The sequence below is a fragment of the Micromesistius poutassou genome, assembly GCF_964030765.1.
Source record: "Micromesistius poutassou genome assembly, chromosome: 13".
Lineage (NCBI taxonomy): Eukaryota > Metazoa > Chordata > Actinopteri > Gadiformes > Gadidae > Micromesistius > Micromesistius poutassou.
The window spans coordinates 6,681,469-6,698,325 of record NC_140283.1 but is presented as its reverse complement, the minus strand read 5'-3'; the positions used below and the strand labels follow the sequence as shown (position 1 = coordinate 6,698,325).

The window sequence follows — 16,857 nt, the reverse complement described above, 5'->3', positions numbered from 1 at the left end:
GGCACAAACACAGAGTATCAGCACCACAAAATACAAAAGAAATAACAACGCAGACTGGACCAATTCCAAGGGAAGCAGCAAGTCACTATTAAAGTTTACAATAAAACATTGCGGTAGTAACTACAAACACATTTACACAAGCAAGAGCTGCATCAGCAAGGTTCTAGTAAGAAACAACTGGACTGAGTGCAGAGGAATAGGAGTTTGAAAACAAGTGGTTGTGAAGGGCATTATATTACATAGTACATCATAACATAGTTAAGATGTACTATGTAAAACAGTTATTAAGTTACTTCTATGTTCATTTGTACATGAAGAATGGAATCAAACACATTTCATTGCAAACCAAATGTGACATTGTTAAGGCAATGTCTCAATTCAATGACTCAATGACTATTATTGAAATTATAATTATATACGATTAAAAAGCAGTTATGGAAAAGATGAACCACATAAACCTTCAGCTAATGGATGAGGGACTACGCCAGAGCACATTGGGTCATACCAGCAGAGACAGCAGTAGCAGCCTGTTAGTGCCTCTTACTTCACTCTCCAATAACCTTGGACTGCACTCTCCATCCTCCATCCAAACTACCAGAACTTCAACTGTTGAGCATCTGACCACATTATCACATTCAATTCAGGGAGTCCGTGAATTGAACCTTTTTCATTCTGCCAATAAATCCCTTTGAATCTGAATTAGATATATAAAGAGAGAGAGAGAGAGAGAGAGAGAGAGAGAGAGAGAGAGAGAGAGAGAGAGGAATGTTGGGGGTGTTTTATCAACACTATTGGAGAGAATAGGACCAGACCACACTCCCATATGGTATCTGTGACATTAATTTGACAGTTGAAGAGTGTGAGGACCCATACCGAGGAGAGAGATAGCAGGCAAGATAGGGGTTGGTCTTCTGCTTCCTGGAGACTTTATCTCAGAAACAATCAGGCCAGAATGGGGAAGACGAGGGAGGTTGAGACATTATTCTTTTAATTTACTTTTGTGCACATCATTTATTATTAACTTTCTTGACAAACGCCACAGAGCAAACAGAGACCTGTGGGGAGATCCATTCTCTTGTGTTGCACATACATTCTTTGCTTCTTCTTTGGTGTAACACTGGCATTCTTTGCCGCTGAACCATACTGCCTGCTGCTCCCACTCAAGGTTATTAATTTAGCTGTTAGGAGCAAGAGTAAAATACCTTGTTTTTATGTTCATTCATTTTGGATAATAGCCATCTAAGTGTACCCAAGGGGAAACTGTCCATTCCATTCATCAGGAAAGTGAGAGTGATCAGTAATCAGCAATTCCACCTTTTCTCTAATGAAAACTATCTTTATCTCTTTATTAAACATAATGATGTCATCAATTTAATATTCCCTGACACACTTTCAACAGTTAGCATCAGAATAGCATGTCAAGGTGATACATAAAGCATCTTCATCCGCCAAAGGGTGAAATTATTAATATTAATGACTAATAAAAATGATTAATCATTATGATTATGGATATAACAAGCAATCCATGCTTGATATTTAACATATAAAACATTTTAATTTCATTTTGGACGATGCATTCAGAATTAATTCAATACATTTCATATTGTGATATATTAAATAAGACATTTTAACTAGTTAAATTTATATTGTCAACAAATATATTGATATCATGTAAATTACAACTTCATGGAATTCTTCAACGGAAGAATTGTTGCATTTCACACACACTATTTGAACATAACATTGGGAAAGCCATTATTCATATATCCCTATCTAAAACTCAGGCGCACCCTCTTGCTCTCTGAAGTGTGTTTAAATCAAATTGCCTGAGAGTGTTCAACACAAAACCAGAGTAAAATGAATAAAAGAAACACACAGCCTTTTGTCCATAACACTTATGAAAAATGTCCCTTGTATGGAATTTGCAAACAATAAAACCTCAAACTGAATGTACTACTGTTTATTTTGGAGAGATTGAATGAGAAACATTCAGAGAATGTGTGTTTTATTGAATGATACACACTACATTTATGACAAACCTTCAATAGATAAATGACAGGAACAAACAATTTGTGGGCAGCTATATTCACTGCTATATACTGAGGGTTTTGTTTGTATGTATTAAGGCCTATGTCATCCCCAAATACTTGAAAGGTCCAATCAACAGGAGTATAAAACTAAGATTTATTTCAGTTTTCTCTATAAACTACCAATAAGGGGTGTGACCATAATCACAACTTAATCCCTTTTCTTAGAAACAACACAACTTTAATTATCTTAGCAACTTATCTTTTATCTTATCTTATCACTTTCTTGTCTTACTAACGCAATGTGTGTGAGAGCAAGCTAGTGATATCCACGCCCAGTACTGGTTAACGTGCTCCATGAAACAGGTCAGGTGAGTGTTATAGTTTCAGCTGACAGAACTGACTCAACATCTACTCGGACGAACTAGGATGTTGAATCAGGCCAGTGGTTAAAGTGTTATGAAAACAAATAGAGAAAAATATATTTCTGACAACAAAGCTTTGGTCACACTTTTACAGTTCAGCTAAGCAAAGACACCATAACATGGTGGGTGCTAATGTACAATAAATACATCTTATAATCAAAAAAGAAGCAAGCATCTCCCACTTAAATTTTCCAAATGGCGTAACACAAATCTAGAGATGGCATACAATGGAACAGGAAACTAAAGATACAATGCTTTATGCGTGTAATTGCTTCACCTAATGGGTTCATGTGTCTACTACAGGCCTTTACAGTTCTGCAGAGCAGAAACAGAGCAGTGTGGAAATGTGCAATTAGCAATAGAATACGATACAGTGAAATGTGGTTTACCGGAGGAATATTTTGGAAATGGTAACACCGATAATTACTTTAAAAATACATTTTTCTTTGGAGGGAGAAAGTCAGTGGAAAAAAAAAAAGATTACCAAATGTACTGATGGTGAGGCTTAAGTACGTGGGCCTCACTCTAAAGGGATTCCCTCCAGCAACAGAAGCTGGTCACTCAACGTTCCTGTACCGGGTGAAGAGGTTGTAGAGCACACGCAGGGTGGACTTGAGGTCACAGTTGACGATATCTGGAGGGAGGGAAAACATGTTGCAATTACAGTGACAAAGGCAAACGGCAAAATGTATTGGTACTAACCCCTGGTTAAACAAACCATCTCTGTATAATACAATATTCCAATTTCCTTTTCCCAGAGCAGAGGCTGGCAGTCACATGGACCTCCCCGTATTTAGAGAGGCTTAACAGGGACAGAGACACATGATCTGGAACTACTGCCGCTGCTGCTGCTGCTGCTTTGGGGCTTATATCTGAGCCAATCTGCTCTCTACTTGCTGAACACAACAAATCTGAATTCTGAGATGCCATCATCATGTTTGGAAATCCTCATCTTGTCCACCAATCCATACTTGATAGAAAAACATCTTCTAACCGGTTTTGAACAACCTTTTCGATTTGTACTTTCCCTGACTACGGACCTCCATGCACATCTGCACGACTTTGCAGTCCCCGTGAATGATTCATTCACAGTAGGCAGAGATTGCATGAAGTGAAGAAAGGAAAGCAATGTTTTAATCAGACGAGCCCTACCCTCTGGCCTGGGCTTGGGCCTCTCCAACCCTCCATCCTGCATCAGCTCGAAGGAGAAGGACACGTTGTGGACCTGCGTGACATGGAGCATGATTAAAACCAAACACGTTCCCTAGCTCGTCCATCGTCATGTAAAAGGTTACGTCCCATGAGCTGATGGTCTTCTTCCATTAGCTCCCACTCAATCTTTCCAAAACTTTACCAAGTACATTGTGGTTTTAGAGAAACATTGAAACAGACTCAAATGTTAATAATTCATCAACGCATCGTGTGCACGAAAAACATTTCCAGAAGGTCGAAATGATAAAAAGGTAGCCCAAATTGATTTATAGAACCAAATTGTAACACTAATTTGGGTTCTTTCCTAAATGTAAATACTGAAAGGCAACATTTGGCATTCTGATATTTAACATGCACAAACACAAACCGGCAAACAAAAGGTGAGTGAATACACAATATAAACACAGCACACATGTGTACACACAGGCTTAGGGTAGCCAGGTGGACAGGTGAGCACGCGCGCGCACGCAAACACACACAATTACCACGACGACGGTGATAAGAGACCGTGGAAAGGGGGGGGGTAAAACCCGATAAAACCCACAATAAACTCGAGGTCAGCTCAATCCTCAACCTCGGCTTCCTCTGTGGGCAAACAGAGGGCGCCTTGTTCGGCATTCGAGCCCTAAGCCCGTAGCAGCTGCACAAAAACTCAGTCTTCATTAATCATTAGATTTATATCACTGCAACATACTTGCCAACCCTAACCATTTACCAGGGAGTCCCGGTTGTTAATGTCCGATGAGACAACACTCTCCCGCAGTTCTCTGAATTAAGAAAATATCAATGTATTCTTTCTAATCTGCCATTTATATCTATGTGGCTGCTTAATAGGGATTGGCAGTAGAGAGAGAGCGAGAGCGAGAGCGAGAGAGAGAGAGAGATTTTCAGAAAGAAATAAAACAGGGTGTGCATTTTAACACACACCCTTAAAAATCAGGAAAGGAAGACTTTTAAAGGAATTTTCAGAAAAGCATGTTAGCTATAACATCATCATCCTATGTAAGACCCGTGTTGTCATAGCTGTGAAAGGGTCATCCCTCAACCATAGACGTAAACAATATGGATGTAGCATCCGCAATATCACCCATTGTTTTACGCAAAATGTTTCAGTGTGCGATGTTTGCAACCAGCAATGGAAAAATTCTGTATTAGGTCAATTGAGTGTAGGACTTGAATAGCAGTCTCTAACCATAAAAAACTTATTAAATTCAACCCTTAACAACTTTTTAATTCCATACATATCAACCATGACCTTGCGATATACATAATATGGAGATGATCTAGCAACTAACCAGAGGCCAGAGATGTACTCGCTTATTCCACATTAGATTTCTTCTGCCTGTGCTTCACTAACAGGCGGTCATGGCTGCCGCTTGAATGTGACAGGCAACACAGAAGGTGAGGCACCACAGCATTCTGCATCTGACCATTGACGTGTTTGGAGAATGTAAGAGGTCATACAATTACAGTATGTTGATATACCAGGGGCGGGGGGGGGAGCAGGAGAAGGAAGCAATACAAATATAATAAAACATCTAGATAGACCTGTGAGACTGTCCGAACCCTCTCTGCACATGTGCATTTAAACCACCTATTTCTGACTAGATCTCTTTATACTGGACATGCAACCAATCAGAAAATAGAAAAAAATAAACCATGTATGAAAACCTTGAAAATGTCAGCAACAGGGCCCATCTTTCCACTCATCTGTGTGAACACATAATTGTGTTCTTCCTCCACAGGAATTAGTAATCACACAGGGTTTTTGAGGGCTCATTTCATATATGTGGCTATCCAACACAGTCGCGGAGAGAAGGAGAAAGAATGACATTCAGCTGTAGAACAGATCTACTAACCAAGGCATCAACCACCAACGACACTATGATCACACACACACACACACACTCTCTCTCTCTAAGCCCCCCTAGCCACTCCAGCGTTCCCTGTGCAATAGGAGATTACAGATGCTTTGGGGCTGGTGCCTGTTCTTCCAGGCGGAGACTGTGTGTGTGTGTGTGTGTGTGTGTGTGTGTGTGTGTGTGTGTGTGTGTGTGTGTGTGTGTGTGTGTGTGTGTGTGTGTGTGTGTGTGTGTGTGTGTGTGTGTGTGTGTGTGTGTGTGTGCGCGTGTGCGCGCGCGTGTGGGTGTGCTCTTGAGAGTTGAATTGTGCGCACTGTAGCAGTGATGCCCATTCGGCTGTGCGGCTTGGCAGGGCATGTTGGCTGGCAACCAAACACAAGGCTACGGAGGTGTCTGCGTGGATCGCCTGTCCAGAATACCGCAGTACAACAGAGCCCGCTGGAGTGGCTGAAAAGATGCTCGAGCGCTGAATGGAGTCCAAGGGGACAAGGGATGCTATTTATCAGGCCTAGATTTACGGAGGCATTTCGTAAAGAGGAGAATCGGAGACAGAGACGGGTTGCGATCCCGTGTCCATCAGGTCCCGGTGCAACAAGGCGCCGGTGTTGTCTACACACTGGAGGTTCCCACAGTCATTGTCATGGTTTTCAAGGTGAGAGGAACAGAGACCTTGAGGATTTGAATGTCCAGTAGTAGAGACCGATGGGGGAGAAAAGGAGCACTGACATGAAATGTGAAAGAGACATTTGGAAACAAGGTCTTGTCCGTTCAGGTCCGCCATGGCTTCATGTCAGGTCAGATGTGTCTGTTGTCAGGTCAGATGTGTCTGACCTGACATTTTCAGCTATCCTTTATGTGTAAACAATAACAAATGGCAGAAGTCTTCACAGAAGTAGGCAATACAAAATACAAAAAGCAGTTGAGCTGTACCTTTTGGTCAAAGTTCTCCGGAGTGAGGAAGAAGTTGTAGAGAGGTACAAAATACCCCTCCAGGAGCCCCATCAGTAAGACCAGGTAAACACCATCTGCAAACTATAAAGATGTCCGCTGGTCAGTACAAAGAGGCCCTAATCTCCCTTTATGACTCACAGATGGGGGGGATAGGCAAGTGACAGGAACACAGAGCTTGTTAGTCATCAAATAGGAGGCCACAGAGTCAAAGCTTGGTGCTAGCAAAGGAAATCAGTAAAAGGAAACAAACAAGTGATTCCATTAGAGAATATCAATGACGTATACACAAACTGAGATGATGACTGATGGTGACCACTTTCATTTTCTGCAAAAAGAAATCACTATGGAACGATGGAAGTCCTTATTTGGGCACTTGTGAAATCAAACATACATACAAAGGTCTTGGGTTTTTTGGGAATATGATTTACGTTTGTTGTTGTTTAAATGTTTGATAAATCATGACTAATAGAAATCCATCATCGCTGCTGAAGTATATCTAGTGATTTTATTGCAACCAAATATTTGTCATCAAGGCACTTTAAAGACAACCATAAACCCTCCCACTCAAGGAACCACAGGCACTCCCTTTATGAATAACAGTGTAGGTGTGTGTATGTGTGTCAAATACCTGTGTATCCAGTTCGGACACCTCAAGGTTGAGTTTGTTCAGGTGTTTGTTCACAAATGTGATCAAAGTCTGAGGAACCACAAAGAACAGTCAGTCACCAAGGCGGAACTATTTCTCCTTAATTAAAAAGTGTTTATTGATGGGCCTTATTCACCTAGCGGCCATCTTGGTTTTAAATGCTAGTGGGGGTGAGGGGAGGGGGAGGACAATGGCTGCTAGGTGAATAAGATCCATTGGGTTTTACACAGAACTACATCAAATTTGCAGCATCATGGCACATGCAAAAAATACAAAAAACGAAAGTGAGATTGTGCAAACATATTACCTTTTTGACAACATTCAGCTTATCTGGAGCATGGTCAAACAAGGTGTCAAAAGCATCCCGTTCTAAAGACACATGACAACATTTGGTAAAAAAATGTTAGCAACAAAAAAATATATTGACGGAGGCATACAGTGTCCTTATAAATAAAACGAAACAAACAAAACATACCATGTCTTCCAGAAAAAGCCCTGGGATAGAAGACAGCCATCAAGAGCAGAAACACGGCAGAGAGGCGGGAGGAAGAGAGAGAGAGAGAGAGAGAGCGAACACATCAGCCAAATCAAATGCAAAGGACCCCTTTGCACCTACGTACAATCTGCCACTCTTTGATTTCTGTTCCTCCGGACGTGAAATGCCTCCAATTCAACCGCAGAGGAATGCTGTGAATGAGCAGCATCTTCAGAGGAATGAAAGTGGACAATGAGTCTGTCCTGGGACCCTATCATGTCAGCTACAATAGAGGGCAGTGCCTTGTGTATTGCCCACGTGGAAAGCCACAGAGATATATGGGGCATAACATATGGCATCATCACCGTTGTCATTCGGAGAGTCAGGCTGCCTATAGTAGTAGCCTGTTGCCATCATCTCAACAGATTGAAAACGGCCCAGCACGGGTTTGTTGTAAGAAGATTCCATGTTATGTATAGGTTTCATTTGGCGGGAAAAGGAGGCCCATTCTTTGCATTGTTGTTGTTGGATTATGCTGGGATATTATGGTCTGGGGCAGGGTGAGGGCTGGTCAGGTGGCTTGGAGTGTAGGGAATGTTGGGCTGTAAGTGGCCCAGAGGAAGGGATATCACAATGAACAGGCCAGCAAGACATGGCAAGAGCCACACACACACACACACACACACACACACACACACACACACACACACACACACACACACACACACACACACACAGTGTAATCTGTGATGGCAGAGGCAGGCACGCCTGGGCAGAGGCCTTGATGGTGTGGTAACAGCTGATTTGCCAGTGTGACAGTGTGTGTGTGTGTGTGTTTGAATTATTAACATGGCATGTCTTTCTACCATGACAAAATGTGTGTGATTGGGTATGTGTGTGTGCGCTTTGGCCTGGGTTTATCTGCACAGCTGCTGCTGTCAGCCTGCAGGACCGCCGCAAAGCGAAAGGTATGTGTGTGTGTGTGTGTGTGTGTGTGTGTGTGTGTGAGAGAGTGTGAGTGTGAGTGTGAGTGTGTGTGTGTGTGTGTGTGTCTGTGTTCCTTTAATTGTCTAATGCTTCCACTTGGCAAGTGTGCCACCAAGCCCCTTCTTCTTATACAATTGCTGGTCATTCATTATTGCACTAGTTGTTCCACAAGACAGAGGAAAATTGCGTTGACCATAATGGATGTCAGTTGTAGGTAGGCAGGGTATTCAACGTTTGAGTGATCCATCGGAGTATTGGCATTTTCACGTCAGTCACTATAATAGATAGCGTTGCAACCAAATTGACGTAATAAATGAATGTCCATTCATAGTGCTAGCGATGTATGCACAACAGGCTGACTCACTCCGTGTTTCCAGTGATTTCCTCTTGAATCTGCCGGGACTGAAGAATCCCCTCTCTTTTCTGTGGAAAAGCAGGCAATAAATGTGTTGGACATGATTGTCATCACCATCATCATCATCATCACCACCACCATCCCCACAAGTCAAAGTAAAAGTCACTTTATTGTCAAGTGTGTTATATGCATGACATACAACACAGATGAAATTGCAATCCTCTCTCGGTCCCACAGTGCAAACAAGCAATAAAAAAAATACATTTTCTATTAGTAGAAAATATAAGTAGCCAATCAACAATTAACAGACATAAATAAACAAACGATCAACAAGACATAAGATAAATAATCAAAAATTTAACAGACATAAAACACACATTCCAGGAAACATGCCAAACCCACCTGGACGACCACTACTTGAATGGAGACATGGTCTGGCAATCGGATGGGAGCACGGAAGTGTTGGGACAGCGCCACCAGCAGGTGCAGGATGGCAACGATGCTCTTGGCGTGGACCGCTGTGGTGGAAGGCTTGTATTAAATCCCATCCATTGCGAGTGTTATGTTGATCCTAGAAGGTCTTCCAGTCGAGACATGGGACCTTCATATTGGTTGTATGCCAATTAAAAGATGGCCTTCAAAAATATTTGAATCATTTAAAGCCCAAAAATACATTTGTGGCTGTAAAATATGCAATTTTTCCCATGGCTTTATGTATAGTACACACCTTGCACGGTAAAGTTGAATGCACATATCAAACGCTGCTACATTAGTCCTACTCAGTACGCTCAGAAAATGCACGGCATAGCAAGGCAACGTAATCTGTGTGTGTGCATACGTGTATTTGTGCATGTGCGTGTGTGCTTATGTAATGAAAGAAGAATTACGATGGAGCGGTCTAGTGAAGTATGCTATTTAGGCAGACATATGGCGTATTAGAACCGCAAGAGGCAAAACAACAAGGACCAATTAAGTGGCCAAAGTCAGCCTTTGATAGTGCACACTGGTAACGGCAAATGAAAAGAGAGCGGACTAAGAAGAAGCCTATTGGATGTGACCGAGAGAACCGAGAGAGTGAGTAACATGAGGGTGAAGGCGGGCTGATAAGGCTTTTGACCAGGGTGGAGCCGTGCGGAAAGAAGCCAAAAAGTGTATTGATTAGAATGTTTTGCAAAATCAATTACATGCCATGCTTTTCACAGCCCTCAGAGACCTTTCCCTTTTGTAAACCATTTCTTGAATTCCATGAAGCTTCTACATAAGGGGGAATTTCATAGTGGTTCAGATTTTCTGAAACGTCTTTCATATTTCACTTTCCCGCTTCTACAATAAATTCAATGACGTTCATTTATTTGGCCTTTGTATTTATTTATGTCTGCCAATCATTGGAGGTATTTGCATGGTGAGCTTAAGAGTTTACCTGGCTCAGGAACCCAGACTTAACATTTTACTTCAATACTTCGACACAACGCCCCTGCTGGAAGGCCTTGGCAGACCGGTAGTCACGGTAGTTAAGTAGTTTTAAGGTCTAGCATGTTAGTCTATTAAAGTGTAATAAGCAGGGTGGTGGTCTTACAGTCAACATTCCAGCGGATGCTACGGGTGGACACCTTGATGGAGTCGTTGATGCGTTCCAGAACGGTCTGCAGTTTCTGTTTCTGGGCAATCTCTGACTGCGTCACCTCCGCCACGTTCAGCTTCTCGCCCTCCAGCTTCTCTGTGGAACGAAAAGACGAGAGAATGTACACGACACACCACGGCACTTTGAGCCAGGAGACGCCTGAGAGCCGGATAGCATCAGGAGTGAGGATGACAGGGGGTGACTCCTGTAACGGTGTGTAACAGAGTAACATCAGGAGTGAGGGTGACAGGGGGTGACTCCTGTTACTCTGTTACACACTCGCCATCTCCCGCTGAGAAGAAGCGCCGCCGCAGCCGAACACGACCAGGCGTTGTCTCGGTGTTTCTTACCAAAGAGTTTCTGCAGGACCTGTCCATCATACAAGTCCTCCGCCAGGTCCTTCACGATGATTCTCTCTCCCACCAGTACGTCATTGATCCAGTCGATCAATACCTGGACGAAAAAGTACAAACGTAAGAAGAAAGTAAGAAGTTAGAACAGCTTTACACCCTGTTGTTTTTATTCCATTTTCAGTTTTAGTGAATGTGACTTTTGAATCATTACCATCTTCATTTGGTCAGGAACTAGGGACAAAACTCACAGCATCGCGAGCATCAGCATATTCGTGAATGCAGAGTAACTGGTTGTAAGGTCCTTAATCCTACCTGCTCAAAGTCAGACTTACCTTGATGAGTTCCTGTAGCTTGCGGTCATTCTTGGAGTTAGGGTCCACCATGGTGCGCACTTCATTCTCCTCTAAAGGTGGGGGAGAGAGACATGGGGAGTTAAAACCAGACAGGAACACCAGAGTTTCAGCCGCCAGCTGAGATTTGAATAGAAGTACTGGCCGGTGGGTTGGTACTACCTAGCATGGTGTCCTCAGGATCCAGCTCATAGTGGGAGGGGCTGAGAGGATGATTGATGGCATTTATCCCCTCCTCCTGGAGCTCGGACACTGGAAGAGAAGAAGAAGGAGAAGTCAAACTAACTTCATGCCTAACCGTTAATTTGCATTACAGTCAGTTTGTGTGAGCATCGTTTGCAACCGGCTTCTGCTCCTCATCCACAGCTCAAATAATATGAATCACGTGGCCACAGGAGTTCACTGCTCCAGCACGGCCACTTCCATAATGACAAAATAAAACAGGTGGCATGTCACTCATGTCCTTCAACTACAACAAGAACCAAAGATGCAACTTGTAGGATTTAAAAACGCCCATTCTTCAAAAAAAGTGACTTTCGTTTTGACAGTTTTGTTGCTCTGCCTTTCCATGCTGCAACGCGGCACGGTCTGACAGAGCCTATGATGCCATTCTGCTCGTCGTGTCCGACACATTGACTCGTAGCCATCTCTGAACATATATACACACACACACACACACACACACACACACACACATACATTTACATGTACACATGCATACATAATATATACATACATATATAATTATACTGTATGTGTCCATGGAGCCTCCAGAAGAGGCTTCAGGGGTTTGTCAGATCAGCTTGTGTCTGTTTGCACTTCTATACAAAGCTGGGTGTGAACATCCCTGCAAATCCACCTCCCAGGAGAGCATCCTTCTAATCAACACCATCCATAAGTGTGCATGTGTGTGTCACACACACACACACACACACACACACACACACACACACACACACACACACACAAAGGGTGCATGAGAACAGAGAACATTATAACACATACAGAGCCCCAGTGTCATATTTTCCCCAGAATTAAAAAAATGAAAGAAATCAACTAGAATTTCACACTACAATAACACCACTAACGGAGTCTGTTAGATCCAATATCCCCTTCGACATGGGGTGGTGTCAACTCCCCTTGCCTTCTTCCCCACCACCACCTGCCTTGAGCCGCATTTGAGAATCTCCTGTAATGTACATGATTAATTACACAAACCAAAGCATGGAACAGGATGCTGAGGAGGGCTATGACACACACACACACACACACACACAAGTGTGTGTGTGTGTGTGTGTGTGTGTGTGTGTGTGTGCCTCTTCCCTGTGTTTCTCACATTGCCATAGTTTGTAAGCTCCCCAGTGAGATTTCTGGGAGGTTTGTTTTGTGAAGACGGATATTCAGCAGGTGAGCGAGATCAGTGACATACTGCGTGCTGCCAACAACAGGGCCTACTGCTCACAGCTGACGTGAGTCTAAGGGGGGGGGGGGGGGGGGGGGGGGGGGGTATTCCTGTATTCCGGGGCCAACATAATTTCAAAACCTAGTTTGTTGTACACCATAGGTCGAGATAGAGGGAGTTTATCCAACTCTGCCAAAAGTGGGAGCCAAATTCTAGTTATGTATTAACAAACTGACAAATATTAGGAATAATTACGGCCTTTGATATTCTACGAAATCAATGCACCATTTTGTAAACAAACAATTGAATTACTAGAATCAAAAACGCCATGCTGTTAAATGAGTGAAGGGTGAAAGACAAGCCTCTCTCTCTCTCTCTCCAATATTTTGACAGTAATAACGTAACGTTACATACGGTCTGACCCCTTCATGGCGGGTTTCAACACTACTGCAATGACAGCTGCTCTGTGCGTGCGTGGGTGGGTGCGTGCGTGTCCCGCGATGGGCTCTGACATTATGATGTACTATGGAGAAATAAGCAGCCCTCCCTCCCTCCTTTCATCATCTCCGCCATCGTTACATCTTTCATCTCCATTTCTTCCTCTTCCACATCCCCACCCCATCTCTCACTCCATAGCCAATCGGTAGTCTTATCCTAAGCAACCCCCTAGCCCTCTCTTCCCTCTATCCACAGCCACCTGTGTCATAAACGTCCGCGGGAACCTAAATGTAATTAATGGCAAACACAAAAGGGATCCAGCCAAGGGTTCCCATTAAATCACAGGCGTCTGGACACTATGCATGTTGCGCTTTGTGTTTGATGTTGTGTATGTGTATGTCACATGCACTCGCTGGCCGTCTGTTGAACACAGTCCACAGGAAAAAGATAAAAGTGGGTGTAATGTGATTTGGTGTGTATATGCGCTGCTTGAGAGGAAAAAAATGGAAACATAAAACTGGGCTCAGCTGGTGAATAGCATCCGGAATGACAACAACTCATTCCACAATAAAAACCTAGACAAGAGGCCCATGTCATTTTGTCCAACAGCAATTGTAATAGACGTTAATCAAAATGGGGTCAGCAAAAGGACATAGGCCTACCTCTTTTTAATTCTTTCAGATTCAAAGAACAAACTCTGTCATAATAACTATGTCAAACATGATTACAGTCCATTTAAATATTCAAATTACAAATCAGCCCCAACATGATCAATAAAAATATTGGCTGTAAACATCTGCATATCTCAGACCTAAAAAGTAACATTCAACATTCATTGTGAGAGCAAATGCTAGGCTCAGCGACTATCCTACTACAAGCCAGAGGCCCTGTGTTTACCATTATGTCATCCCTCAGTTATTGCAGTTATAGTGGAGTCAATACCCTACATGGAAACATTGCCCGCGGCGCCGCAAAAATCAAACTGTGACGCGTTCATTACCGTTTGAGTTTAGGTTACCAAATAAACAATACTTTAGTCAACCATATGCCCGTCCATCTGTGTTCAATAAAATCATCTCCGAAAAATACATATTTAGTTGAATAGACCGAGTGAATGGTAGACATTACGACATACGGCAATCAATGAGTAAGAATCGTAACAAATAATACTAATATTGTTGCCAATTTCCGTCGATTATTTTGCACAGCACAGTAGAAATGTTGAATAATGTGCAATAGCACTTCCGGATTGTTTAGTGAAACATAGTTTACCTTCCTTTGCTTTTTTCCTTCTTGCCAAAGTTCCTCCAAGTTTTCCCAAGAACGAATCATCTTTCTTTCTGGAAGACGGTGATTTCGGTGTCGGGGACTTGGGAGAGGACGGAGACTTCTGAGGCGACGAAGCCATCGGTGCAACTTATCCAAGCAGATGGAAAGAATAGACTTTATGCGAATTAATAGCAAAAGTTTCCGCGGGGCGAAGAAATGAAATCAATGTCCACTCCCTAAAGCGGAAACGGAATTCCAGTTATTTGGAACGTTGTTCGCTGCATTCCCGTCCCTCCCCTAGGGAGAGGAAAACTAGAGAGCGACTCTATAGGCTACAGTCTGTAGAAAGTGGAAAAGGTCTGAGCAGGAAACATTATGACACGTTTCTCATTGTATTTCTAATATTTATTCAATTATGTAGGGGCAATTATTCCGGCAACTCGCCCACTTTTAAGAAACTCCACGGTAGACTTTATAATTGTATAATAACTATTAGGCCTACTGCCTGGCATCATCTAGGATACATACATATACACACTTATTTATATATATATAAATAGCTTACTTTTAAATGTAGAATTTATGAACTCAGATACAAAGTCATAAAGACAACAAAGATTTTTTAATTTCAAACTTTATTAAATAATTCTTAAACATAAAAGTTATTTTAGGATAAAATCACATACATACCAAACTACATGTTAACCTTTTTAGACTATTGAAGCCCTTCAAGTTAGATCCTTGGTAAATCAGTGTCTATTCATAACTCTCCAGGCAATCTTCCATCTTTCATTCTTCCGTACATTCTTTGTTCTCAGCGCTCAGCACCGGAGAGAGCACACGGTTCAAAGTGCACGCATCTTCATAAAGACCCATAGAAAAGTTGCCCTTCTACACAGCCGTAGGTCGTGTTGCCTCTCTCTCTATGCAGAGACCTCAAACACAATACACAGTGTGTGGGAGTATGACATACATCTCACGGTGAAGGGTAGCAGGGCACAACTGCAGTAAAATAACCACATTCATACACTTCATACCATGAAATATCCTATTTGTTTGCGAGATGGCCAAAGAGATGGCCGCCCCCCCCCCCCCGGGCTAGCCCAGCGTGTCTCCCTGGCTGCCTGACTCTACCCCTGAGCCCTCCAGATTGTCCCACCAGCCCAGGCTCTGGCCGGGGCTCCAGTGGAGCTCGTAGCCCCTGGACATGCTCTCCAGGTCCCGGTCCTCGTCCCTCTCCCTGAGCCGCTGCTCCTCCAGGAGGGAGACCAGGGTGTCCCGGCGCTCCACCGTCCTCATCAGCTCAGACAGGAGCTCCTGCTCCCCCTGCAGCTCCGACGCGCTCTTCGTCGTGTCTGGAGGGACATGCAGTGTTAGCGCCGCTCCACCCAACGAAAGCGGGTTTGTCTGTGTCTGAGTGTGTGTCATTCTTTCTGGAAGACATTTGAGGACATGGGAGAAGAATTGTGAAGCGCCGGTATGTGTGTGTGCGTGTGTGCATTCTGTTATACCTTCTATGGCCATCTTGCGTCGTAGATCCTGCTGTAGGCGACACTGTGTGTCCTGCAGCTCCAGCTCCTGAGCACTGGTGTACAGGAAACACAACAATGTGCTGTAAAACCAGAGCCAGTACTCGTCTCTGGTATTTTTTAGGACCGTCTCATAACTCTCATCCATAGCAAAGCCTGAGCCAGTACTCTCTGGAATTTACTTTCACCATCTCATAGAGCTGTTGTTACGCACTTTAACATCCTTTGTCATGATTTGCCATGTTTTTTATCTGTGTCTGCTGTATTGTTGTTTTTTATTGAACATGATAAAAAGGCAATATTACAATTAGTAATAATAAGTCATGTGGAGAGTTACTCACAAGATCATGAGCTCGGACTCGTAGCGGGCCAGTCGGTTCTTCTCCAACACCAAGTTGAACCAGGACTGGTGGAGCTGGCTCTCCATCTCTTCATCTGCCTGGTTGGTCTCCCCTGGGCAGAGAGAAATAGGAAGAGCGATAGCGAGAGTGAGATGAGGGCGTTTACTTGGTCAACACTGGCTAGAAAAACCACGATCGCAGTATTCATTCGCAACGCATATTTCCACGTTCCAGAACCACAGATTGCTGGGGAAACTTTGAATGATCGGCCTGTTAGTTTACCAAACACAATACTTTGGTGTTTGGGACACAACTACCTGAGGGCATAATGCCCTGCCAGTAACAGGAGAACGCTACCAAATCAAACTGCTTCATTCCCAACCAGTCAAAATAATGAAAAAAATAAAATAATAAAACAAACAAGACAGTTTGAAAATAAAAGAGCAAAGAACAGTTTGAGAGCGCAAGAGATGACAAGAATGAGGAGGATTAGTTAGAGAGCAATAACGTTTGGCAGGGAGTCATGTATGAGGAGGGATTGGCAAGATACGGTTGAGGAGGAAGAAGTCATGAAAAGGGGGATTTGGAGGAGCAGAGGTATAAAGGGAGGCATG

General features: G+C 43.1%; 2 protein-coding genes across 5 annotated transcripts in view; both read right to left on the bottom strand.

Moving 5' to 3' along the window:
- Positions 1-1,000: 1,000 nt before the first annotated feature.
- parvaa (parvin, alpha a) lies at positions 1,001-14,629 on the bottom strand. The gene is made up of 13 exons (XM_084477256.1): positions 14,377-14,629; positions 11,427-11,516; positions 11,247-11,317; positions 10,912-11,014; positions 10,517-10,657; positions 9,343-9,458; positions 8,950-9,008; positions 7,599-7,618; positions 7,431-7,492; positions 7,106-7,174; positions 6,457-6,558; positions 3,605-3,677; positions 1,001-3,086 (listed from the first exon to the last, which is right to left on the bottom strand). Exons 1-13 carry the CDS (start codon positions 14,510-14,512, stop codon positions 3,010-3,012), a joined length of 1,119 nt encoding a protein of 372 aa, XP_084333382.1. The 5' UTR covers positions 14,513-14,629; the 3' UTR covers positions 1,001-3,009.
- An 842-nt stretch (positions 14,630-15,471) lies between these two features.
- The window catches only part of mical2b (microtubule associated monooxygenase, calponin and LIM domain containing 2b), a gene marked incomplete at its 3' end in the record, with an annotated part of 35,952 nt that continues 34,566 nt past the window's right edge, over positions 15,472-16,857 (bottom strand). For all 4 annotated transcript variants that reach the window (XM_084477670.1, XM_084477672.1, XM_084477673.1 and 1 more), the window contains 3 exons: positions 16,244-16,355; positions 15,885-15,958; positions 15,472-15,728 (listed from right to left, as the gene is read on the bottom strand). In XM_084477670.1, coding sequence (XP_084333796.1) covers positions 15,472-15,728; positions 15,885-15,958; positions 16,244-16,355 — 443 coding nt within the window. The remainder of the gene's footprint in view (positions 15,729-15,884; positions 15,959-16,243; positions 16,356-16,857) is intronic.

Coding starts and splice junctions, on each gene's coding strand:
- parvaa (XM_084477256.1), bottom strand. CDS start 14,512: ATGGCTTCGTCGCCTCAGAAGTCTCCGTCCTCTCCCAAGTCCCCGACA. Junction 7,175..7,430: donor AGCTGAATGTTGTCAAAAAG/GTAATATGTTTG, acceptor GTGGTTCCTCAG/ACTTTGATCACATTTGTGAA. Junction 6,559..7,105: donor TGTCCGAACTGGATACACAG/GTATTTGACACA, acceptor ACATCTTTATAG/TTTGCAGATGGTGTTTACCT.